General features: G+C 60.3%; 2 protein-coding genes across 8 annotated transcripts; one reads left to right on the plus strand and one right to left on the minus strand.

Moving 5' to 3' along the window:
* Positions 1–1761: 1761 nt before the first annotated feature.
* Positions 1762–7684, plus strand: NEFH (neurofilament heavy chain). 4 transcript variants are annotated; one of them, XM_030023976.1, is made up of 5 exons: positions 1762–2587; positions 3785–3984; positions 4767–4891; positions 5257–6952; positions 7013–7684. In XM_030023976.1, the coding sequence occupies exons 1-5, from the start codon at positions 1798–1800 to the stop codon at positions 7142–7144; spliced, it is 2943 nt and encodes a 980-aa protein (XP_029879836.1). In that variant the 5' UTR covers positions 1762–1797; the 3' UTR covers positions 7145–7684. The 4 variants fall into 4 exon arrangements, with proteins under 4 accessions (XP_029879836.1, XP_029879839.1, XP_029879835.1 ...); XM_030023979.1 differs by having other exon boundaries at positions 5257–6928; XM_030023975.1 differs by having other exon boundaries at positions 5257–5626; positions 5684–7684.
* A 1044-nt stretch (positions 7685–8728) lies between these two features.
* On the minus strand, positions 8729–23560 carry THOC5 (THO complex 5). 4 transcript variants are annotated; one of them, XM_030023991.2, is made up of 20 exons: positions 23343–23560; positions 22663–22765; positions 21852–21995; positions 21082–21195; positions 20295–20392; positions 19511–19657; positions 16897–17011; positions 16249–16381; positions 15090–15167; positions 14676–14716; positions 13679–13778; positions 13106–13214; positions 11486–11587; positions 11100–11196; positions 10637–10751; positions 10022–10125; positions 9853–9940; positions 9596–9711; positions 9189–9379; positions 8729–8935 (listed from the first exon to the last, which is right to left on the minus strand). In XM_030023991.2, the coding sequence occupies exons 2-20, from the start codon at positions 22756–22758 to the stop codon at positions 8872–8874; spliced, it is 2052 nt and encodes a 683-aa protein (XP_029879851.1). In that variant the 5' UTR covers positions 22759–22765; positions 23343–23560; the 3' UTR covers positions 8729–8871. The 4 variants fall into 4 exon arrangements, with proteins under 4 accessions (XP_029879851.1, XP_029879850.1, XP_029879849.1 ...); XM_030023990.2 differs by having other exon boundaries at positions 23338–23560; XM_030023989.2 differs by having other exon boundaries at positions 23331–23560.
* Positions 23561–23579: the final 19 nt, after the last annotated feature.

Here is a 23579-nt window from a genome sequence, read left to right on the forward strand (position 1 = left end):
CCGGTCAAGGCGGGCGCCGCAGCCACCCCACCCGCTCTGGGGGACCCCACCGGGACCCCCCGCCCGGGGACCCGGGGCCGGTGGCGGATGTCCGGGAGCGGGACACCGTCAGCGGTTCTTCTGCCGGCGGGAGGGGGGGGGTTGGGGAAAGGGGGGTGGGCAGGAGGGGTCTGGCGGGACCCTGCTGCCCGCAGCGGTCCGCCTCCGTCCCGGCATACACCGGGGCACCGGGGGGCTGCGGCCATCACCCCTCCAACCCCCTCCGCCCCCGCCCCCGCGGTCCCCGGCCGGGGTGCTGCGGGAGTGCTGATTGGCTGGGCTCCGGATGCCTGAGTGCTGATTGGCTGGGCGCCGGATACACGCGTGCTGACTAGCTAGACTCTATGTACTTGGCTGCTGCCTGGCTGGGCCGTAGGTACTTGCTGACTGGTTGAGCTCTTTGTGTGATGATTGGCTAAGCTGCAGCCGTGCCGATTGGTCGGGTGGCCATGAGTGCTGATTGGCCAGCTGGACTATGTCTGCTGACTGGCCGGGCTATCCGCGAGTGCTGATTGGCCGGGCGGTTCGCGCAGGCAGGTGGCCTGGGCTCCGCCCCTCAAGGACCCCCCCGTTCCCCCCCCCTCCCGGTCATGGCGGGCCCGGCTCTCCGGCCCCCTCCCTGCCTGGAGCCCCCCCAGCACCCTGCAGAGGCGTCCCCTGCCCGCTCGGGGGGGGCCCGGGGGACCCTCCTGGCAGCCCTGGCCCCCCCTCCGGCCAGCGAAAGTGCCCAGCCCCCGGGAGGGCTATGAAGTTGAGGGGGGGGGGGCTGGACGCTGAGCCCCCCCAGGGTCCCTGCCCTGGTATCCCACGCGTGGGAGGGGGGGTCCTGTGTCATCCCGTGGGGTCCCCCCACTCCCCCACCCCCCTGGGGTGGGGCCTTGCTCTGCCCTGGGTGGTCCCAGCTCTGTGCCCAGGGGTCCCGCTCTCTATTCCCAGGGGTCCTGCTCCCTTCCTGTGGCTCCCACTCTCTCTTCCTCGGGGTCCTACTCCCTCTTCCCGGGGGTCCCACTCTCCAGTCCCGGGGCTCCCGCTCTCCATTCCCAGGGGTCCCGCTCTCCCTTCCTGAGGGTCCCACTCTCCCTTCCCAGGGCTCCTACTCTCTATTCCCAGGGGTCCCGCTCTCCCTTCCCGGGGGTCCTGCTCCCTTCCCGGGGGTCCTACTCTCTCTTCCTGGGGCTCCTGCTCTTTATTCCCAGGGGTTTGACTCTTTATTCCCAGGGGTCCCGCTCTTCCGTCCCAGGGTCTCCCACTCTCCCTTCCCAGGGCTCCCACTCTCCATTCCCAGGGCTCCTGCTCTCCCTTCCCAGGGATCCCGCTCTCCCTTCCTGGGGGTCCCACTCTCTGTTCCAGGGTCTCCTGCTCTCCCTTCCCAGGGGTCCTGCTCCCTTCCCGGGGGTCCTACTCTCTCTTCCTGGGGCTCCCGCTCTTTATTCCCAGGGCTCCTGCTCTCCCTTCCCAGGGGTCCCGCTCTCCCTTCCCGGGGGTCTCACTCTCCCTTCCCGGCGCTCCCGCTCTCCGTTCCTGGGGGGTCCCCTCTCCCTTCTCGGATGGCCCCCGTTCCCCACCACGGGGCCCCGCTCCCCACCCGGGGCGTGGCCGTGGGGTCGCCCCGTTCCCCCCCCCCCGCGGGGCTGCGGCGCGGGGCGGTGCCGGTGCCGGCGCCCATCCCCGTTGCCGGCGGCGGGGCGGAGCGGCCGCCCCGAGCCCTATAAAACGGGCGGCGGCGGCGACGGTGCCGCAGCGAGGGCGGGGGTCGCCATGAGCCTGATGCTGGAGACGCTGCTGGGCCCCCCGGGGGGGCTCCGCAAGGAGCCGGGCCGCGCTCCCCCGCGCTCCGCCGCCTCCAGCGGCTTCCACTCGTGGCCGGGACCGGTGGTGGGGCGGGCTCGGGCCGGGGGCGGCGGCGGCAGCGCGGCCGCTTCCTCCACCGAGAGCCTGGACTCGCTGAACGGCGAACCGCGGGCGCGGAACGAGAAGGAGCTGCTGCAGGTGCTGAACGATCGCTTCGCCGGTTACATCGAGCGGGTGCGGGCGCTGGAGCAGCAGAACCGGGCGCTGGCGGCGGAGGCGGCGGCTCTGCGGCAGCAGCAGGCGGGACGCTCGGCCATGGGCGAGCTGTACGCGCGGGAGCTGCGCGACATGCGGGGAACCCTCCTGCGCCTGGGGGCCGAGAAGGGGCAACTGCGGCTGGAGCGGTCGCGCCTGGCCGAGGACGTGGCCGCCTTGCGGGGGCGGCTGGAGGAGGAGGCCCGGCAGCGAACCGAGCTGGAGGCGGCGGCCCGCGGGCTGGCCCAACGCTCCGCGCAGGCGGAACGGGCTCGGGGCCCCTTAGAGGAGCGAGCCCGAGCCCTGCGGGAGGAGGCCGAGCTGCTGCGGAGGCAGCACCGGGCCGAGGTGGGCGCGTTGCTGCGCGGGGCCCGCCCCGAGCCCCCCGCCGAGCCCCCCGCCGCCCTGCGGCCCGGGGTCACCGCCGCCCTCCGCGATCTGCGCGCCCAGCTGGAGGGGACGGCGGCCCGCAGCACCCTGCAGGCCGAAGAGTGGTTCCGCGGTGAGTCAGTGCGTCTCTCCCCGTGTCCCCCCCCCCCCCGCCCCGATCCCCGGACCCCGCCGGCTGGCAGCGCCCCCCCTCATTCCCCAGGGCTGCGGGGACCCCGTGAGCTGCCGCGCTCCGGGGAGAGCAGGGACCCCCCCCCCATATATCCTGTGCTCCGCCAGGGCGTTGGGGTACCCCGGCCCAGGGGGTGTAGGGACACCCCCCCCCCATATATCCTGTGCTCTGGGAGGGCGTGGTGGTAACCCCAGTGTCTGCGGGTGTGCTGCTTCCCCCCGCCCTGCACTGCGTCTTGGGGAGGGTGGCACGGTCACTGCCCCGGAACCCCGCAAGTTTTCGGGGTGCCGGACCCGCCCCCCCCCACCTAATGCTGCAGGGTGTCCCACTGGTCCCCTCCCACATTCCCCCCCCCCCCCCCCGCGATGTTTGCGGTGCGCTGCAGGGAGGGGATTACAGCGGAGGGGGGGTTGCCGCATCCCTGACGCGGGGGAGGGGGGGGAGGAGGGTGTGTCCCTGCTGCGCTGTTGGGTGGGGCACTACGGTACCACCGGGGGGGGGGGGAAATCCGCACCCCGAGGTTCAGCACCCATGGGTGGGCGGCGGTTCAGCACCCTGGAGAGCGGTAGTTCAGCGCCGCGGAGAGCGGCGGTTCAGCACCCTGGAGAGCGGCGGGCGCGGTACCCGTGGGCGCGCTGTCCCGCGGGGTGGGGGCTGACCCCAGGAGCAGCGGGCTCTGTGTCGTCCCCCCACAAATCCCGTCCCCCGTGTCCCTGTCCCCCCCCCCGGGTGGCTGCGGGGCGCTGCGGCAACCCGCCCCCCCCCCCCAGCCTCTCCCCAGGACAGAGCCAGGCGTGGCAAGGTGGTGTGGGCAGGGTGAGCAGGCAGCTCTTTAGGTGACAGGGGTTGTGGCAGGAGCTGAAGGGGAGAGGGAGGTTTGCAGCGTGAGTCTGCACTGGATAAAGTCCAGGATGGTGGAAACACCCACCCAGCCTGGGGACCTTCACTTCCCCAGCACAGTGCGGGCACAGGCGGAGCGAGGGCTGGTGAAGGCAGCGCACCCAGGGAGCCCCTGCTGGGGCTGGCTCTGTTGAGGACACACACGGCGGGGATGTGCAGTATTAAAGGATTTTAAGTTCCCCAAGACGGGGAGACTGCAGCCTCCCTCCCTGCAGCTTCTCCTTTCCTCTGTTGCAGTGAGGCTGGACAAGCTCTCGGAGGTTGCCAAGGTGAACACGGATGCCATCCGCTTGGCTCAGGAGGAGATCTGCGAGTACCGCCGCCAGCTCCAGTCCAAGACCACCGAGCTCGAAGCCCTCAAAGGGACCCAGGAGTCACTGGAGAGGCAGAGACAGGACTCGGAGGAACGCCATCATGCAGATGTCCTGTCCTACCAGGTAATGTGGCGCAGTGGGCAGCATCCCAGACATCGTGTGGTGGGGAGGGACCAGCCAGCTGCTGGGGACGAGCAGCGCTGGTGCTTTGGGTTCAGAGATGGTGATGACCTACGGCAAATACTCAGGGTTGTGTGTAGAGCCGGCCTTCCCCAGCTCCTGGTGACTAGCTACCCAGAGCCTGAGGTTGCATCCGGACTGTTTTGTCCCTCACCCAGGCTGGAGCTGTCCCACATCTCTGCCTGGCTTTGAGCTGCCCATGATGTTGGTCACAAACGCCACTGAACCATACCCAGGGTTCAGGCCACATCTCGTGTCCCAGAGCTGGGAATTGCAGCATGTAGGGCTGCACCAGGTGGTAGCCATGGACTGAAACACTGTCCTCAGGGTGATGCTCCACCCTCATCAGCCTCAGGCTGGGGTTTGGTGGCCACCAGGCGCACCCAAGTCCTAGAGACATCCCCACAGCTTGTCCCTGCTGGAGTGAGCTCTGGGAGGGGGCTGAGGGCTCAGCTGGCCACAGTGCAGCTCTCCTCTGAGGTGGTGCAGGGCTCCTGCCTGTGCCCCAAGGGAACTGGACACACTGAAACAGCCCCTGGATGTGTCCCCTTCCCTCTGTGTCTGCAGGGGGAAGTGGCTGCGGACCCCTCTGTGAGGGCACCCTGGTGCTGGGTGAATAGTCCCTCCTCTGGAAACCAGGGGACTATTTAGGGGTTGCTTTGCAACCCCCTGCTCCTGGGAACTGCCCTCCCCTCCATGTCACCAGTTGCTCTGTCTCCCCGCAGGAAACCATCCAGCAGCTTGACAGCGAGCTGAGGAACACCAAGTGGGAGATGGCAGCTCAGCTCAGGGAGTACCAGGATCTGCTCAATGTCAAAATGGCTCTGGACATTGAAATTGCTGCCTATAGGTATGGGTTGGGCAAGGGGAAGGTGGGAGGGTCTCAGCCAGTCCCTAGCGCTGGTGTCTCTGAGGACACTCCTCAAGGGCCCTTGCTAACACCTGAGCCCTTCTTGGTGAGAAAGAGATGATTCATGCTCCAAAACCATGGTGGGCAACGTCCAACTGGGTGACCCAGCCCTGCACATGGGTTGCAGAGGAAAGGGTGAGGAAACCTGCACAGCCCAGGTCATAGAAGCGGGAGGGTCAGCCTGCATCTGGGCAAGGAGGGACATGGAGCTGCAGGGTATGGCTGGCAGCTCCTGGTCACGAGAGGAGGTGAGAGCTGGGTGAGAAGCCATCACTGACTGCCCTACTCTGGTCTTTTCCTGGCAGAAAGCTCTTGGAAGGGGAGGAATATCGGATCGAGTCTGGCTTTGGGATGGTCTCTTTCCCCGAGGTGGTTCCCAAGGCTCCCAGCATCACTGCCAACATCAAGGTGAAGAGTGAGGAGAAGATCAAGGTAGTGGAAAAATCTGAGAAGGAGACGGTGATTGTGGAGGAGCAGACAGAGGAAATCCAGGTGACTGAGGAGGTCACAGAGGAGGAGGAGGCAGCTGAGAAAGAGGCTGAAGAGGAGAAAGCTGAAGAGAAGGAGGAAGAAGAAGAGGAGAAACCTGAAGCAGAGGGTGAAGGGGAGGCCAAGTCTCCTGCAAAAGAGGAGGCCAAGTCCCCAGAGAAACCTGAGTCTCCCTCAAAGGAGGAGGCCAAGAGCCCGGCTGTCAAGTCCCCAGAAAAACCTGCAACCCCCTCAAAGGAAGAGGCCAAGAGCCCGGCTGTCAAATCCCCAGAAAAGCCTGCAACCCCCTCGAAAGAGGAGGCCAAGAGCCCGGCTGTCAAATCCCCAGAAAAGCCTGCAACCCCCTCGAAAGAGGAGGCCAAGAGCCCGGCTGTCAAATCCCCAGAAAAGCCTGCACCCCCCTCGAAAGAGGAGGCCAAGAGCCCGGCTGTCAAATCCCCAGAAAAGCCTGCACCCCCCTCAAAAGAGGAGGCCAAGAGCCCGGCTGTCAAATCCCCAGAAAAGCCTGCACCCCCCTCGAAAGAGGAGGCCAAGAGCCCGGCTGTCAAATCCCCAGAAAAGCCTGCAACCCCCTCGAAAGAAGAGGCCAAGAGCCCGGCTGTCAAATCCCCAGAAAAGCCTGCACCCCCCTCGAAAGAGGAGGCCAAGAGCCCGGCTGTCAAATCCCCAGAAAAGCCTGCAACCCCCTCGAAAGAAGAGGCCAAGAGCCCGGCTGTCAAATCCCCAGAAAAGCCTGCAACCCCCTCGAAAGAAGAGGCCAAGAGCCCGGCTGTCAAATCCCCAGAAAAGCCTGCAACCCCCTCAAAGGAAGAGGCCAAGAGCCCTGTGGTGAAGTCCCCAGAGAAACCCGCACCCCCCTCAAAAGAGGAGGCCAAGACCCCAGCGATGAAGTCCCCAGAGAAACCTGCACCCCCATCAAAGGAGGAGGCCAAGACCCCGACAGTGAAGTCCCCTGAGAAACCCTCACCCCCCTCGAAAGAGGAGGCCAAGACTGCAGCTGTCAAATCCCCAGAGAAACCTACACCCCCCTCAAAGGAGGAGGCCAAGACCCCAGCTGTGAAGTCCCCCGAGAAAGTCAAATCTCCTGTGAAGGAGGAGGCCAAGTCTCCGCAGAAGGAAGTGGCCCCGGCCAAGGAGCCCACCCCCTCGCCTCCAAAGGAGCCGAAAGCCCCTGCAAAGGAAGAGCAGCCCAAGGAGGTGAAGGCTCCTTCCAAGCCTGGAGCTGAGGAGGGCAGGAAAGAGGAAGCTCCCAAGAAAGATGTCCCAGCCAAGGTGGAGGAGAAGCCCAAAGAGAAGGCGGCTGCTGTGCCAGAGCCTCCGGCCCCACAGGTGAAGGAGACCACCAAGCCGGGCCCCAAACCTGCGGAAGAAGGAAAGGCTGAGAAGAAGGCTCTGCCAAAACCTCAGCAGGAGGTCAGCAAAGCGGCTGCAAAGGAGGCTGAGAAGCCAAAGGCTGAGGAGAAGGCGGAGGAGCCCAAGAAGGAGAAGGCGGAGGAGCCCAAGAAGGAGAAGGCTGAGGAGAAGGCGGAGGAGCCCAAGAAGGAGAAGGCAGAGGAGCCCAAGAAGGAGAAGGCAGAGGAGCCCAAAGCTAAAGCAAAACCCAAAGATGAACCCAAAGCCAGTAAAGAGCCCCCCAAGGCCGAGGCCCCCTCCAGCAAGGAGGCCAAAGCCCCAGAGCCGGCACCCACCACAGGGAAGAAGTGAGCGGAGCCCTGGGTGCCGAAGAGCACTTCTGGGTGCGGGAGCTGCTCCGCTCCCCTTCCACAGCTGGACCCGGCGTGGGGACCCCTCGCCAGGCCGGGCTTTACCTTAGCAATATGTCTGTGTGAGAGATGCAGCCCCTCGCTGCCCTGCCCCGGCGGTTTGGCCGATAGCTTCCCTAGCAGAATGTGATATATGCCGAGCGCCACATTTAAACACTTGAATTATAACCGAGGAGAAGAGACCCCAGGGGAACCGACCGCCCTTCTCCAATAAGTGCATTTATTTAATGTATGTGCAATCGATGGATGAGTGCAACGCAGAGCTCTAGCTGCTTGGGAGGGGGGTTGGCGGGGTCCTCGGGGTCCTTCCCTGGCCTGGGGGTGACGACTGGCCCTCTGAGCGGTGACCCAGGCTGCAGCTGGCTTTGGTGGGAGAGGCTGGGCACTGCAGGGATGCTCACAGACACACGGTGCACTAGGATCCTCAACCCACTGTTATTTGCTTTCTGTGCAATAACCAAATAAAGTGCTTACAGAGACACCCTGGCTCTTGCTGGCCTCCTCTCTAGGGTGGCGGGGGGGGAAGGAAGAGATGATGAAGGAAGGCAGGAAAGCCTGGCCCAGGGGGGGCTGGGATCTGTCACCCAGGGCTGGGGGGTGACATGGGGCTTTCTGGCACCCCCGACTGCATTCCAGGGAGGAAAGTTCAGTCCTTGCCTGGAGAGAGCCCACCCCACAGCAGGCACAAAGGAACCCCTGTCCTGGTGGGCTGCCTGTGTGATCCCTGCCTGCACAGGGGCTGGAAACAGGGCCAGCAGCCCCCGCCCACCACCTCCAGGCTCTGCAAAGGATTGTAGTGGGGTTTGTTTGTTTGAGTTTTTTTCTTCCTTTTCTTTTTAAAGCAGGGCTCCCAGGGGGCTGGTAGGGCCTCCTGGTTTAACCTGAGAGCTGCGGTACAGCCCTGCACTGCAGCACTGCGCTGACAGCAGGGGCTGCGCGGGAGCACGGGGAGGGTCCGTCAACCTTCCTGGGGGAGAAATCACCCACGGGGGCGAGGCGGAGAGGCTGGCGGCCAGGAAGGACGATGACCTTGGGAGTGTGGATGGAACCCAACTCTGCCACCCTGGCTGTGGGACAGGACCCACAGTGGGGAGCTGTGAGGCGCTGGAATTCCCACCCCAAGCCCCGACCCCTCGCACGGTGCCGTGAGGTCCTGCCTCTCACGGGACACTGCTCTGCTCCCCTCCCTGCAAGCCCGGGGAAGCAGCAAAGCCCCCCCCTCATCATTGCGGGGTTTGTGCCGAGTCAGCTGGCTGGCAGCCAGTGCAAGCAAGGACAGGCTGGGGCTGCAGTGCGGGCTCTGGAAAGGGGCTATTTTTAGCCATCTCAGTTTTTAGCCATCTCAGTTCCATGGTCCCGAGGCCCTGCGGTGGGGAGGGAAGGCAGGAGGCTGGCAGTGCCCTAGGCAAGGGGACACACCAGCAGCAAGGTGGCTGCCAGAGGACAGGGGACAGGGCTTGCTGCAGCCCCCACCGGTCACCCCATCCCACCCCTCCGCACAGACAGGGCACGCACACGCTTTGCCTTCAGTTCAGCATTTAATCCCTTTGTCTACAAAACCTTCAAACAAAAGCCAAAACCTTGGAAAATAAACTAAAATGGTGGGATGGGGACACTTCTCCCTGCGGACAGGGCAAGGCCCAGCCCAGAGCGATGCCCAGGCGGTGTTCAGCGATGACTGAAGAAGCCCTGAGGGTAGTTGAACTTGAAGGGCTTCAGGCGCATGGGCCCCCTGCAAGAGGAGAAGAGGGAGAGGCTGACCCACGGGGGTCAGGAAGCCCACAGCACCCAGAGAAAGGGCCTCGTCCTGGGGTACTGCCCAGCTGTGAGGGGCAGATCCCCACAGGCAGCTAAAGGAGAGGCTTCAAGGCTGGCACCAGGTCAGGCAAGGCCGTGCTCCAGGGGACAGCAGTGCCACCGTGGTCCCTGCCAGCACCCTCAGCCCCCGCCTAGGTCCTCACTGTGCCAGGGTGCTGGGCTCTCACCTGACCAGACGCAGACACATCTTCTCCTGGGGAAACTCCTTGGGTCCCTCCACGCTGGTGTCATGGGGCTCCGTCTCCAGGTAGACATCCAGCACCATGCACAGGCGCTGCAGCTGGTTGGTGAGGAGCTGGTAGCCCGGTTTGGGCCCCCACAGCTCCTTGTAGTTCACATTGACCTCGCTCTCCATGGCCTGACAGAGGCAGAGGGATCAGTACAGCACAAGCTTGGGTCTCTGCTCTTCCCTCCCAGGACCCACGGCTGCATCCAGCAGGTCTCACGGGCCTGCCCTGAGCTGCCTGGCCACCAGCTCACCCCAACGGCTTGCTTATTATGGACACAGAACTGCTGGGAACACCCCGCAAAAGCCAGCAGTTCTCCAGCCTCCTCTCCCATCACCCCAGCTTACTCGAATGTTGTCATCGTTGCTGCTGGTTCGCTCTCCTTTCCAGTTCAGGCACAGGCTGAAGACAGGCGGCAGCGTGGAGTAACCGGGGTTCAGGACTACAGCTGCCTGGAGCTTGGCTGAGTAGGGCAGGGAAGAAATGGCACCCGCAGCCCACAGGGCCTCCAACTGGAGGGATTTCCCACGAGGACCCCCAGAAGCTGCCCTGGGGGTGTCCAGTGTGGGAACTGGCAACTGCCAGGGGAAGGAAACATGCCTACCTGTTCCTCTTTCTATCAGGGCCATGTAGTAGAGGTGAGTGTCTTCAGCCAAGCCAGCCTCTATCACATCTTTAGTGTAGGGCAGCTCCTGCAAAGAGACAGGAGGAGTGAGCAGCTGCTGGCGCCGCGTGGGAGCTGGAAGGGATACAGCCTCACGCTCGGCGCCTACCGCGTAATCTTCATAGGGAATGGCAGTCCACTTCACCAGGCGCGAGACGATCTTGGTAGGGAAGAGATGCTGGCACTCACTGGAGACTGGCACAACGCCGTGCTCTGAAACCAAGGACAAGGCCACCTGAGCAGGGGAGGGCTGGGGACAGAGTTCTGTCACTGTCCTGGGGTGGGGATGCTCCAAAACCAGGACCTGGGGACATCGTTATCCTTCCGACACCTTCATCAGGTGCCCAGAGCAGAGCAGTGGAGGCCTCGGCTGCGATCCCACTGGAGCTCGCACAGGCCTGGCAGCGCATGCCTGGCCCGCTCGACACACGTGGGTGTGTGGTTCACCTCCCACCACGGCCTCAATCGATTGCCAGCACAGGGAAGGCCAGTCCCAAAGGGATGCTGGGCATCGAGAGGGCACAGTCTTCCTCTCCCATCCAAAACAGAGCAGCCCTCACAGCCCCACTACCACTGAGGAGAGAGGGAACAACTGGGAACGCTGAGGGTGGCACTGCAGATCTGTAGCACCATTAAAGGTGACATCAGTCAGCTCTGCTCTGCAAAAGGACCCTGCTACTGCATTCCCCGTCCCCAGGCATGAGGTGGGGAGCCAGGCACTCACCGAGCGACGCAAACTGCTTGTGGAGAGCCAGGCGGGACTGCAGCCTCGTCCGCAGCAGCTTCACAGTCAGCTCCATGTGGCTGGCACTCAGCGAGTTGTCCGCAGTGACCGTGTGCTGTGGGGAGGAGGGGCTGTCACCATCACACAATCCTGCGGGCCCCCACAGTCCGGGATCCACCCCACCCAGCCGTGGGGGCAGGCACACGCTCGAGTCACTGCTCAGTGTCTGTAATGGGGCTTAGACTATCACACGCTGGAGATAAAATATGTTGGCGTGGCCCTGCTGTGCAGATTCATCCCAAGTGAGCCCGTCCCAGCCAAGGGTGCACCATGGTTTGGGAGCAACTGGTGCTAGCAAGAGTTCTGGGGAATGGGGGGACAGGACAGAACACGACAACTGTCCCCAAAGCCTCCCCAAACGCCAGCTCGAAGTCCTGGTGGAGAGGGGAGGGGTGTGACATACCTGAGGCTGATCCTTGGGGAAATGCAGGCCGCCCAGCTTCTGCACCCACACATAGGGGTGCCCCAGCTCTGTCACGTAATCGCTCAAGGTCAGGATGCTGTGGGGACAACGAGGAAGGGTTACGCCACCCCAGAGCATTCCCCTTGCCCCGTCCCCCCACCGCCTGACCTGCGAGCCAGCCGGAGGGAGCAGGTGCTTCTTTCGCCTGCACCCCAAGCCATGCCCGGTGAGCCCACCCGATCCCAACTGGCAGGACACCAGCTTCCCGGCCACCGAGCCCTCCCCGACAAACTGGGGAGGGACACGCCATGCCAGGAGCAGGGCACTCATCACGCCAACCGCCTGGGCAAAGCTGCCCCAGCTGTATGGGGCAGCACCCCACTCACCCCACTTTATCGAACTGGAACTGGTTGGCCGGGTTGGGCGTTTTCCTCCCGTGGTCTCCTGGATAGAGGCAGTTGAGGAGGGAGTCTGGGGAGAGCAGGTCACTGGCAGGAGGAGGGAAGAGATTAATCAGCAGCAGCCTGGGCTCCACGTCTCTCTGGGGCAGCCACTAACAGGTTCCAAGCCCAGAGAAGGGGATTACAAGTGGCACGAGATGCATTTAAAGACCAGAATGGCTTTCTCCTCATTCCACTCCGAGAGGAGATCTGTCTCTCCCTGGCTGTGAAGAAGATAGGTATCACAGGGCACCAGCTCCTTGGTTTCCCAGGAAGATGCTCACTCCAGTGCACTAACTCCAAAACCAGCTGACGTGTGTGGAGAAAACATCACCAGCATAGGCAGGGCACAGCCTGATGGCTGTTTGCCACCTAACAAGTTTAAGCAGAGGAATTCTGCTTAATGAAATAAAACTCTTCATGTCTGACTGTACTTGGAAGCCCGACCAAGCATAAAGGGCTGTAGGATTTGGGGTGTGGCTCAAGCCACAGCCTCACTGGTTTGGGGCGATACAGCCAAGGGCAGCTGCGAGGGAGGGAGCACCCTGCATGGAAACCCTGGAGAGAGATGCTAGCTGCTGTCACAGAGGGGTTTGGGTACCTAGAGGGGAAAAAGAGAACCCCAAGAGGATTGGGAGACCTCATATGGGACAGGTTGGGAGGCAGCATTTGCTTCCAGGTAAGCCCAGACCCACATCTCCCGCTTCCCTCTTCCTCAGGCACCTCCTCCTGGCCCAGGGAGAGCCACCAGAGAGCTGGCAGCTGATCGGAGCTCCCTGGGCAGGCTCCCACAGCTGCCATTTCAGCTATTCCTCACACAAATCAGGCTCTAGTGGTCTCTGGGGAGCCCAGGGAGAGGCAGGCGCATCTCCGGTGCTCAAGACAAGGTGACCTGCAGAGCAAGCAGGTGAAGGGAGCTGCCAGGCACAGGCTGCAGGAGGGAGGAAAGCAGTTTGGCTGCAAGAGGGTGATTGAATGCGACAAGCAGATGTTCTCCCCCAGCTCCTGACAGGTCTGGCACTGCTCCCCTAAGAGGTTCCCAACCTCCCTGCCCCTGTCTTGTCATGACAGAGGGGGAGGAGGAAGATGCTGCCTGGGCTGCAGCTGCCTGGCAGGGCTCCTGGCAAGGCCCTGGAGCTAAGGGGAAGGATACCCCAGGACAGAGGATGCACAAGGTGAAAGCCCTCCCCAGAGACAGAGATGGAGCTGTGCTCTTTGGGGTCTCCTTTACCCATCAAAGGACAAGCCAAGACAGCACTTTGAAACTGCAGCTCTGCACAAAGGCCCTTAAGATGACCCAGGTAAAGCAAAGTAAGGGACTAAGGTTAAAACCTTACCTGCCGGGAGCGGGCAACCGGTAATGGAGTGCCCCTGGCCCACTGGGTGCAGGAGCTACAGCTCAGCAGAGGGACATTGCCACCACACGCTGCTCTTGGCACTACATCGCTCTGCCAAAGGGTCACTCTGAACAGAGCATGTCAGGACACCAGGGCAGGGCATTCGTGGCAAGTGGAAGGGTCGCTGCCCGATGAGCTCCGGGCTCAGTGTCCCCAGGGCTCTCCTTACCCAGCACTGATGGCAGTTGTCATCTCGACAGCAGTGGTCACCTTGGCTTTCACCGTCATGACGTTGAGGTTCATCAGGTAGTAGAAGGTCAGGTGAAGCACGTTCTCATCTGTGCCAACAGAGAAGAGGTAACATTGCTGCCTGCTCTAGCTCGGAGCACTCTGCAGAGGGTCAGCAAACGGGGCAGAGAGGCAATGTGGGCAGTAAATGGCAACCCATGCACTGTAACCTCTAATGCCATCTCATCAGCATTTGCCAGGCTGTATCTGTCAGGCCCAAGACCCCACCACAAAAAGATAAAAGATCTCAACTAGATGGAGAAAGCTTCAGAGCAAGGTCACCCCACCCACTCGAGCGAGAGGAGCTCCAGGAGACAGAGCTGCTAAACCACCTTGTTCAGTCTCCTCCGGAAGGCCACGCTCATCCCTGCCGGAGCAGCTGGGCCGAGGGCAGGCAAGCCTCTCTGCACCCTGAGCTCTCCCTGAGAATCCCAAGCTGCTGCCAGGTTGCTCCCCGACCTGCTGTCACACACTCCTGTGCGCTCTCTGCCGAGGGCCACCAGTACCCACTTACCTTTGCACTTCAGGTCAACAGTGACAGACAAGGGGTGCCGCTTGAGCATCTCCTTGCGCTTGTCATCCAGCTGCACGCCCAGGGTGGGCCTGCGCCGCTTCTGGGGAGGGTGAAACAGAGCTGTCAGATCCTTCTCCTCCCACTCAGCAACGCACAGCGCCCACCCTCTTCTCCCACTGCTCTCTCCTTCTAGTCTAGTTCCCCAATCCCCCAGTTCAGTGGCCACGGAGCAGTGCTGGGGAGGGAGGGGAGCAGGAAACCCTTGCCCTGCTGCAGGGCGAGGACAAAGCTGCTCTGGCTCCTATCGTTCCTTCAGCTCCCAAGAGTGTCCCCTGCCCCTGTGGGACTGGGCCAAGGACCCGCTGGCCCCAAAAACTTCCCCACCAGGAGGGGCAGAAGCTGAGGCTCTTCCCTTTACAGCCCAATACACCAGGCATTGCTGCTGTGTGGTGGGGAGTGGTGGCACAGACCTCCCGTGGGCTTCCATGCTGGGGACAGGTAGCACCTATGGCTTCTCCCCAGCATCCAGAAGGTACAACCTGTAGGACCTAAACACCACCCCGAGGGAGCGCTGAACCACCCCTGGTGCAGAGCTCAGCTCAGTGCTTTTGGCAGACAGCAGGGGACTGACATGCATCCCTTCCCGCTGGACGCCAGGCTCCAGCCAGCCTCCCCAGCCTGAGGTTATTTATACAAAGTGGAACAGCTCCAGCCGGAGACCTGCAAGGCGGCTAGGTAGGATGCGAGCAGGGCAGATTTGTACCCTGGCTCTCCTGCATTCAGGACAGAAACTGGAAATGGCACCTCCCTCCTCCCAAGAAACAGCTGGATTTAACAAAAGTGCACTTCCACACACACTCACAGCACATAGGGACCAGTTCCCAGTCCCACTCAGGCCCTGCTCCCCCAACACCTCCCAGTTAGCAGGCACAGATCGGTTTGCTCACATGATATGGTGCTGGGAAAGGACCCAGAAGGGGACAATGCTATCCCTTACCGTGGTTTGCTCCTCCTCTGCATCAGAATCACTTTCATCATCTGCACAAAGAGAGGGGTGTAAGTGGGGCTGCCTGGGGCTCAGCAGTTTTCCCACAAGCAGCAGGACTACCAGCCCTTTCTCCAAGACCTCAGCTCCCCCAGACATCACCATCCCCCCAAAAGCAGGGTCCTAGCAGGATGCAGACACACAGGAACATGTCCCCAGTACTAGGGGTCACTCCAACAGATGAGGGGCTGTGAACATCTCTCAGGAAGGAGCTGTGGACAGAGGGGATCAGCTGCCAGGGTCTTCAGCCAGCAGCACAGACACCAGGCGCTGCACCGTTTCAGCACCCACTCACTCCTCCACTCAACCCCTCTGCCTGCACAGGGCATCAGGCAGCCTGCCTGCAGCAACAGCACCCCAACTCACCCTGCGAGTCCTCAGGCGGCTTGTACAGGGCTTTGGCTTCCTCTACACTCCCTTCAATGGCCACCACAAGCTTCTTATCTACAGAGGAGACATGAAAACTAACCTATGAACCCTACTTCTGTATGGGAAAGGCAGTTAGAAGCATTCCTGCCCCAGAAAGCTCCCGCTTCATGGCTGCACAAGGCAGAGCCCTGTGGCAGAGGAAGCTCGAATGAAAGCTCAGTGGGAAGTGGCAGTTGTCCAGAGGGCTCCATGGGGCCACCTAAGGGCTGGATCTCCTGGGTAGGATGAGGTCAGAGGAGGGAAAATGCTGGGTTTTGAGGGACTGTCCCTGGAAACTGCAAAGGCCAAATCTTTATCAAGAGCCAAGAGGGGTTAGGGTCTGGCTGGCACATGCAGGGAGCGAGGAGCTGGGTCATCAGGGCTGCAGGTACTCATTAGCAGGGACCTGGTGTGGCCAAATGCCACAGTGTTGTCCTTCCACGCTCCTCTGCCGCTTGCCCCACCACTCCCAGAGCGGCGTGAGAGCAGGTGGGACTGCAGCTCTCACACTATGCTACAGCCCTCTCCGCAGAGGAGATGCGGACAGCCCAGGGGGATCCTGAGCCCTGCTGGGAAATCCCTCCCAACTCAGGGAGGCTTCAGAAAGCCCCTCAAAATGCAAAGCTGCCTAAAGGGATGAATGCTTTCAAGTGTGCTGCAGGGAGGGACCTCTGCAAGGGCAGGCGGAGGTACTGTCTGCTCTGGAGTCACCACCACCCACGAGTGGCACAACGTAGCACCTACCCCACGAGGTGACAGCTCTTGGGAGGCCACGTCAGCACTGAGCCAGCTCGCAGGCTGCAGGGACGTCCCCGCTAACCTTGAGAAGGGGGGGCAGAGGTGGGAAGCAAGCTTCCCAAGCAGTTCTTCCAGCAAGGGAGCTGAGCAAACAAGGTTTCAAATGCTGCTGCCTCATTGTGTGGGCCCTGAGGCCACCCTGCTGCTCTGGGCTCAGCAGAATCCAGCAGCAGACGGGATGAAAAGGACCTCCCAAAATGTCCCCAAAGCAGTGCTTTGGGTGAAATCTGGCCCATGGGGGGAGCATTGCCCCCCAGCCTCGGCTGATGACAGCTCCTTGCAGTGTCGCTGAGGACTGCGCTCCCCCCTCAATGCTCACCACAGGCCTGACCGTAGGCACTGGCTTGAACGAAGAGAACGTAGAGAGGTGGCGGGAGGTGGCGGGCCGTCTCGTACTGTTTGTGCGCCTGGTCGAAAGGCATGAAGAGATACTCCTGGACAGGCAGGGAGGCCTGGGGAAACAAGAGGACTAACCTTCATCACTGGGAACAGAACAGCTCACCATCCTCACCTCCTCCTTCACCCCAAGCTGGTAAGTGGGAGACTGGAAACCAGCACAGCAGCCGTGGTGCAGGGTTAAACACAGCCACGGGCACGGCAAGCCCCCAGGGGAGGGCTGGCAGCTCTCCTTTGCTGGAAAACTTTTGGATCTGAAAATAACCCAGTTCCTTCTCCTGTTCTTCCCTCCCAAGGCAATTACAAGGGGCTGGAACCGCGTGTTGCTCTCTAGGGAAAGGCCCATTTAATGACTCTTCCATCCGCAGTTCTGCGGGAATTGCCGCATAAACAAGGAGACTCCAGAGAAGTCTCAGCATGGGGCAGATCTACCCCTCATCCACCCTGACTGGGAGTGAAACATCTCCAAAGCAGAATCAGCCCAGGGGCTGCACCTCTCTAACACAGCCCTCAGAGCATGACCTCAGCTGGGCTCCAAAGGCCTTTTCCCCTTCCTGCAGAGCTCAAGTACCTGCATGATGCTGTTGAGTCGAGGCTGGAGGCTGCTCAGATACTCCTTCTTCACCTCGATCTCCTTCAGGATCTTCTCCTTGCTGGTCAGGCACTCCTTGTACTTCTCTGCCAGCCTAGGGGTGAGAATTCAGTTACCGCCACAGCTACAAAGCCTGCCAGGGCCCACCTGGGGCTCCAACTCTCCCGGCCTGGCAAAAGTCACTGCAGGAACCAGAAGAGCTCAGAGACAGTTACAAACAAAGAGCTCTTAACACCAAGGGCAACTGGAGGCAGAAAGGAACCGATTAGAGCTGGAAAACGAACAGGGAGAGAAAGCAGAAGTTCAGCCTTGTGCTGTATTCGAAGAAGGGACAGCAACTGGATCTTCCTGCAGATCCGCTCCCATGCCAGCCTCTGCTGCCAGCAGCCACACTGACAGAGCACTGCTGACCCCACCAAGCTACTGAAGAGGGTTTTCCACTTCGTATCACCAGAGTCACTTCACGTCACGTCAGCTCCACAGTTAAACCATGAAAGTCGAGGTTTAATGAGCTAGCAAGTGCTTCTCTGTAACTGGGTAGAAAGCCCAGGAAAATGCAAGCTCGCCACGACGCTCTGAGCCCTGGATAGACTCATGTTTAGGGAGAACATGCTAAATCTCCTTATTGCTGTTGATTGCAACCTCTTGCCCAGCAGGAGCAGGGAAAGCTGGGTGTGGAGGTGTGCTGCCCAGGACAAGCCACCACCATGGCAGGGGGAGCAGCTGTTTGGGGAGCTCATGCACTCTCCTCTCAGGAGCCTGCTTCCCACCGGACAAGAGCACCCGCAGTGCAGAGAAACCCCCTCTGAGGGGGAACAACAGCCCTGACATTGCAGGACTGAAACACTTCTGCTTCCAAGCAAAACTATTTGTGTTGGGTCAACGCCCCACAACAGGCTCCTACACAAAGCAGTTTTGAAGTCCAGCTTTCAGACACCTTTACTGAGCTCCCCAAGCTAGTGAGAGCAGCAAAGATCCCTGTAACATCATTCAAGAGGCACCTTTTGGAATAGAGTCCAAGACAAACCCAGTACTCCACAATGTGACAGTTATGGATGGATGCTAACAACCCCACCAGCATCAGAAAGTGCCCAAAACGCTACCGGCATCTGCTCTTGAGGCAGGTGAAGAGGCTATTTCCCACCACTACAGTGGTGAGAAGGGAACAGCAGTGTTCCCTAGATACCGTGGGGCAAGGACTGGGAATTGCAAGGCTTCTCAGCAATTCAACGTGCAACCGCAGGACAGGCTCAGCTCAGCTCATCTTTGCCCTCTATGCAGTTTGCAATGAACAATCATTTTTAAAAGACAATCCTCAAGAGATCTCCAGGTTGAACACTCCCCTGCAAGCGTGTGCCGCAGGCAGAGCTGTCCAGAAGATCTCAGCTGTAGCGAGAACAGGTGCCTTCCACCAGGCAGAAGCAGCTGGGTTTGACGTGAAGGGTCTGGGAGAGATGAAGCATGAGGCGGCAGAGCCACATAGCACCCACCCGCAGCAGCTCTCGCTAGTCTGCTCTGCTGAGCTGCTCTGCTCGTGCAGGCAGGCTCAGACTGATCTTTCCAGAAGGCTGGTCTCGGCTGCTGCCTGGCTGAAAAAGCTGCTGGCTATTATCAAAACACAGGAACGTTGCGTCATGTTTGCTTTTCGCATGGGGCAAGAGTCAACAGAGCAGCTGAGCCACCTGGCCTGCCTGCACCAGCTGAGGGACCTCGGGGGTTAGAGCCTGCATTGAGGAGGCGGCTGCCAGCACCAGGACAACAATGCCTGTCAAGACCAGCGCTGCGCAGGCAGCTCCCCACCGTGGCGAGCATTAGGAGCACAGGCAGGCAGGAACAGCAGCAGCACTGGGCTGTGCCAAAAAGTCAGGCTGGCTTAATTTTGTTCCTTGCACCACAGCATGGCAGACAAAACATGGATCGCTTCACCCTGCGTGGTGCGTCTTGCAGAAACGGATTCTGGATGGAAGCACATAACCACCTATCCTTCAGTATCACCCTTATGGCAGGCAGCATCCCTGTTTCCTGCTGCAAGAATCTCCACGCAGACGCTGGGGAAACATCAAGCTATAAAATTCATTTTTTTCCCTTGTACCCAAGAGCCAGTACTGATGTTCACTGCCTCAGTGACAGAATATGTGGGCTTATCAGAAGAGCCAAGATGCCTTTGCTGTCATCACCCAGAGCACAAGGCATCGTCCCAGCCGTGCAGTCCCTCTTGCACAGTGGCTGCGGCTGGCTTGGGGCTTCTCTCACACTGGTTTGGAGGTTGCTCTGCTGCTCCCCAGGATCCCCCAAGGGCTCTCTTCCATCAGGCAGGTGAAAGAAAACTCCCTGATCTACAAAACAAGGATCGTACCAAGCCCAGCTCTACACAAAAAGTGATCCTCCATGCCGAGGGCTCAGTTACGCAATAAATCTGTCACTTGTTCTACGCCGATTATTTCAAGAGGGTGTTAAAACCTTTATCACCCATGTTTGCTTCACCCAGTAGCTGTGCAGCTAACTCCCGTCTGCCAAGAGCCCTGCAGCTTAGCGCGTGCCACGTGCTCAGCGCTGGACGGGCTGACACTGAACCGAGATGCCGCTGACCCACCTCTTGCGCTGCTCCAGCTCCCAGTCCAGGCGGGCCAGGGTCTGCTGGTGGGGCTCAGACAGGGTGATGGCAGGCCGGCTGATTTCAGGGGGGGCCTCTTTGTAAAACTCCTCCAGGCTCACCAGTTCAATCTCCTCATGTTTTGACCTGCAAGGAGAGATGGATCAGATTGGGGAAGAGTGGGAAGCGCTGCAGCATGGCCAAACCCAACCGTGTCTCACAGGAGAGCAGTCAATGCCAACAGTGCCCTGTGCCCCAGCTTCACTTTGCTACGTGAGCCACCACAGTATCAGCGAGCTGAACCACAGCAGAGGAGAGAAGGGTCTGACAAGGGCCCCCTCTTCACAGAGGCGCCTTCCCCACATGGTTAATCATAGCGCTGTTTGAGGCATCAGTCTAAATACAGCCCTCCTGGCAGCAGCTCAGAGCGCTGCCGATGCAACAGGCACGATGGAAGGCTTGCCTTTCGGAAGAAAACTCCTGATATACGGAGGCCAGAGTCTCCTTGAAGAGACCAGCATAGCCACGTCTCTGACATTTACCTGTTTTTCTCCTCCAGTGTCCCTCAATTGCAACAGATGCCTTCTTCCCTACGTGAGCCTCTTCCCCCATGACCCAGCACAAGAACTCTGGGACACTCGGTCTCTCTTGCGTGGTGGCATCTGGAGCACCCGCTCTCCCCCCAGAGCGGGCTCAGGCAATGCGACAAGAGATCCCAAATGTTCGAGGCCTCCACCCCGTCTCAGACACACTGTCACTCCCCCTCCTCCCCAGCCAAACTCACTTGAACTCCAGGCATTTGGTGATCTCTTTCTGCAGGTGCATCACCTCATAGAGCAAGTTCTGGAGCTGCAGGTGATATGCATCGACCTTCTGCTTTGCCTGAAACACAGACATGGCCAGAGCAGGGGATGAAGCCGTATTACCTTCCTCCCAGCAAACACACCCCGCAAGAGAGTCACCAACACTCCCGCCCTCACCACACCAACTAGGGACAGTGGGTTTTAGGGTACACAACAATTATTTTTGTGAAAAAAAGACATTTTCAAGGACTGGGAAACCAAACAATCGCTGACATCAAACTGATTCTGCTCCCTTCCAGCACATTTCAGGGACAAGGCACAGAACAGGGCAGACCTGATGGGGCACACAGATCAAGTCCCCTCCCATCCCCATGCCTCAGTCTCGTCCGCAGCACGATGAAAATAGTGTTGGTCGTGAACTGCGAAAAGCTCTCTGAGAACTCTGGGTAAGGAGCTTCAGGGCCAATCATATACACATTTCTCAGGCCTGCAGCATGCCAGGACTCCCAAGACAGAGCTTTCTGACTCCCCGTTATACTTGAGACAGAAGCAGATACTGCTCCTTCGTTATTCATTATAATTACAGCTTCTGCTGCACCACAGTAGAGTCTCCTGATAAACATCTAATTCAACAACCACAACCTAGCTGGTGTTTAATTCCTTCTACGCATGTGTGCATGCATCCATACACAGACCAGGCAAAAATGGCACCGTCTCTGATCCCACTAAATCCCGACCTCTATTCATCACCCCCAGCCCGCTCTGTACCTCATGGGTTTGATCTCTCCCTTTTTTCAGCCGAATATGAGCCAGCCGGTTGAGCTTCTTTAGGGTCATGAAGTGCACGCAGCTCTGAATCCGCCGCTCGTCTATCTCTGAAGCCTGAGTGGCAGGACAGAGGCGTTTGAAGCAGGAAGACAAGAACTAGCACCACAAAGCCCCTTTGCTGCAGGGACTTCCTGAGAGTCCTGTCACAAAGGGGGCTCCACACTTCGCTAAGGAGCCACAGTTAACATCACCAGGGCTTCCAAGGGAGCCTCCTGCTGCCAGACTCACAGATCACCCACTGAAAATAAACAGGGGGGTTCTGGGCTCACTCTAGTGATTTTTCTCAGCAGTAGGAACAGGGGCGTTTGAGCCTGAAGTGCCCGCCCTGCCGTGCAGAGGACAGCATGGGTGGTCGCAGTGCAAGCCTTCCCCAGCCACGTTGAGACTGCCGGGCCTCCAGCGGACAGCGAGAGCCTGGTCACCCCCACTGAAGTCAGGAGGGGCTCAGTTCCTTCCCCAGGAACCCCTGACCCATCAGCGTGACCCATCAGGAGCCCAGACATGCTTTAGAAGAACGCGGTCTGCATACCGTCTGCTCAGTCAAGACCAATGCCTCAGCTAAATCATATTTCCCTTTATTTAAGGGAGGCCGTTCCATTTTCCTGACTCTCCCCAGAAGACCGTGCAGCTTCTGCTCCCATTCCTCTTAGATTAAGGAAAAACATCAAAGAACAGAACACATTAAATCAAGCACCAAGGCTTCTCCTTACGTTGTCCTTGATGCCTCTGCTCTTCAGCTCCTGGATTTCTGCCATCAGTCTCTGAAGCTCCTGGCAAGTCTCTCTGTAGAGTTCGTAGTCTTTGATAGGGTCACGGAGATCCACCTCACACTCCTCGCTGTAGTACCTAACATCCTGCAAAGACAGAAAGCACCTTCTACAGCTCGTTCCTCCCACCTTCTCTGGAAAGGGCGCTGGGAAACAAACTGCTGGGTCTTGGTTCCTGGCTCTGTCCGTTAATCCCATGCCCGAGGAGACTTTACACGTGGGAGACGACTCAGTTAACAATTCCAGACACAAATACCATCACGCATTAAAACGCCTGGGAAGTTCAGGCAGCCTCTCATGTAGTTATCGTAAATTTAAACAGGTATCTGTCCTGCACCAGGTATAGCCAAATTACTACAGAGGATAAGCCAGGGAAGGTAACTACTACTTCAACCCTATTCTCCACTTTGGCTGAACCCAGGTTATCCTGCTGCTCGTGTTTTAAGGCAACCTGCAAAGCCCCGAGGGACCTTTCAGCCTTGTTCTCACTCTCCCCATGTCCCCAGAGGAACGTTTGACTCCTTAAGCACTGTTTCCTGAAGGAGATGGAAACAGGTTCAGAAATTCAGAGCGGGAGTTTCAGAGGCGTTGGAAGGTGGCTCAGCTCTAGGGGAACGGTCTCAGAACTTCCCGAAGGGGAGAATAAGGCCAGCAAAAGCGTAGGTGTGAGAACAGCCCTTTGTAAGGCAGGATACAAGCACCCTGCCACTGCACGCTGGCTCTGCCTGTGCATGTGGGCAGCCAGGTACCCTACCTGGTCGGCATCAGCCTTGCCCCGCTTGCCCTCCTGCGGGCCCCCATCCGTGCGGATCACTTTGGGTTTCCTCTTCTTGCTGGAGTCCGACGACATGGTGCTGCTGCCAGTCAACGGGGGACAAGAGGCAAAGCTGCCATCCGTGGGGGGCCCAAAGCCACCTGGGATCAGGGCTATCCTGGCATCCCTTCAGCCACCCTGCCTTGAACTCCGCAGTTCTCCCAGCCCAGCGAGCCCCTCCGCCTTCTCGCCACCAGCTTCCCCCATCCCAGCTCTCACCCCCACCATAGACCCCCAGCACACCGGGCCCAGCAGCTTCTACTCCTCCAGAGCCCCCCTAGACCCCCAGCACACCGGGCCGGGGGCCTATACTCCTCCAGAGCCCCCCCAGACCCCCAGCACACCGGGCCCCGCGGCTTCTACTCCTCCAGAGCCCCCCCAGCACACCAGGCCGGGGGCCTGTACTCCTCCAGAGGCCCCCCAGACCCCCAGCATACCGGGCCTGGCGGCTTCTACTCCTCCAGAGCCCTCCCAGACCCCCAGCACACCGGACCCGGCGGCCTATACTCCTCTAGAGCCCCCCCACACGCCCAAGCCCGGGGACACCGTCCCGTCCCCCCGTTCCCCCCCCGTCTCGGCCCGGTTCCCCCCGGCCCGGTGCCGCCCGCCTCTCACCGTACCGCTCGCCTCAGCGCCGCCCGGAAATGACGCCGGCGGAGCAAACGAGCGCGGGGCAGAGCGGCAGCGGCTGAAGGCGCCCCCTAGCGGACGCTCCCGCCGGAGGACCGCGAGCAACGGCTGGCGGTGGGCGTGGTTTCCGGCAAAGGGGCGTGGTCAGCGCCCCCATTGACAAGCCCTGCTGGAGTGGGTGTGTGGGGGGGTGTCCCCCACACGCGTGGGCTTGGGGGGGTCCTGGT

The sequence above is a fragment of the Aquila chrysaetos genome, chromosome 9 (assembly GCF_900496995.4).
Source record: "Aquila chrysaetos chrysaetos chromosome 9, bAquChr1.4, whole genome shotgun sequence".
In the NCBI taxonomy this organism is placed as follows: Eukaryota; Metazoa; Chordata; class Aves; order Accipitriformes; family Accipitridae; genus Aquila; species Aquila chrysaetos.

What these genes read in the sequence shown, in the direction of transcription:
- NEFH (XM_030023974.1), top strand. Translation starts at nt 1,798, where the DNA reads ATGAGCCTGATGCTGGAGACGCTGCTGGGCCCCCCGGGGGGGCTCCGC. An exon ending in GGCCGAAGAGTGGTTCCGCG is followed by an intron (nt 2,588 to 3,784) that starts GTGAGTCAGTGC and finishes CCTCTGTTGCAG; the next exon opens with TGAGGCTGGACAAGCTCTCG. An exon ending in ATTGAAATTGCTGCCTATAG is followed by an intron (nt 4,892 to 5,256) that starts GTATGGGTTGGG and finishes TTTTCCTGGCAG; the next exon opens with AAAGCTCTTGGAAGGGGAGG.
- THOC5 (XM_030023991.2), bottom strand. Translation starts at nt 22,758, where the DNA reads ATGTCGTCGGACTCCAGCAAGAAGAGGAAACCCAAAGTGATCCGCACG. An exon ending in TGTTGACCTGAAGTGCAAAG is followed by an intron (nt 13,215 to 13,678) that starts GTAAGTGGGTAC and finishes CTGTTGGCACAG; the next exon opens with ATGAGAACGTGCTTCACCTG. An exon ending in CAAGCAGTTTGCGTCGCTCG is followed by an intron (nt 10,126 to 10,636) that starts GTGAGTGCCTGG and finishes CCTTGGTTTCAG; the next exon opens with AGCACGGCGTTGTGCCAGTC.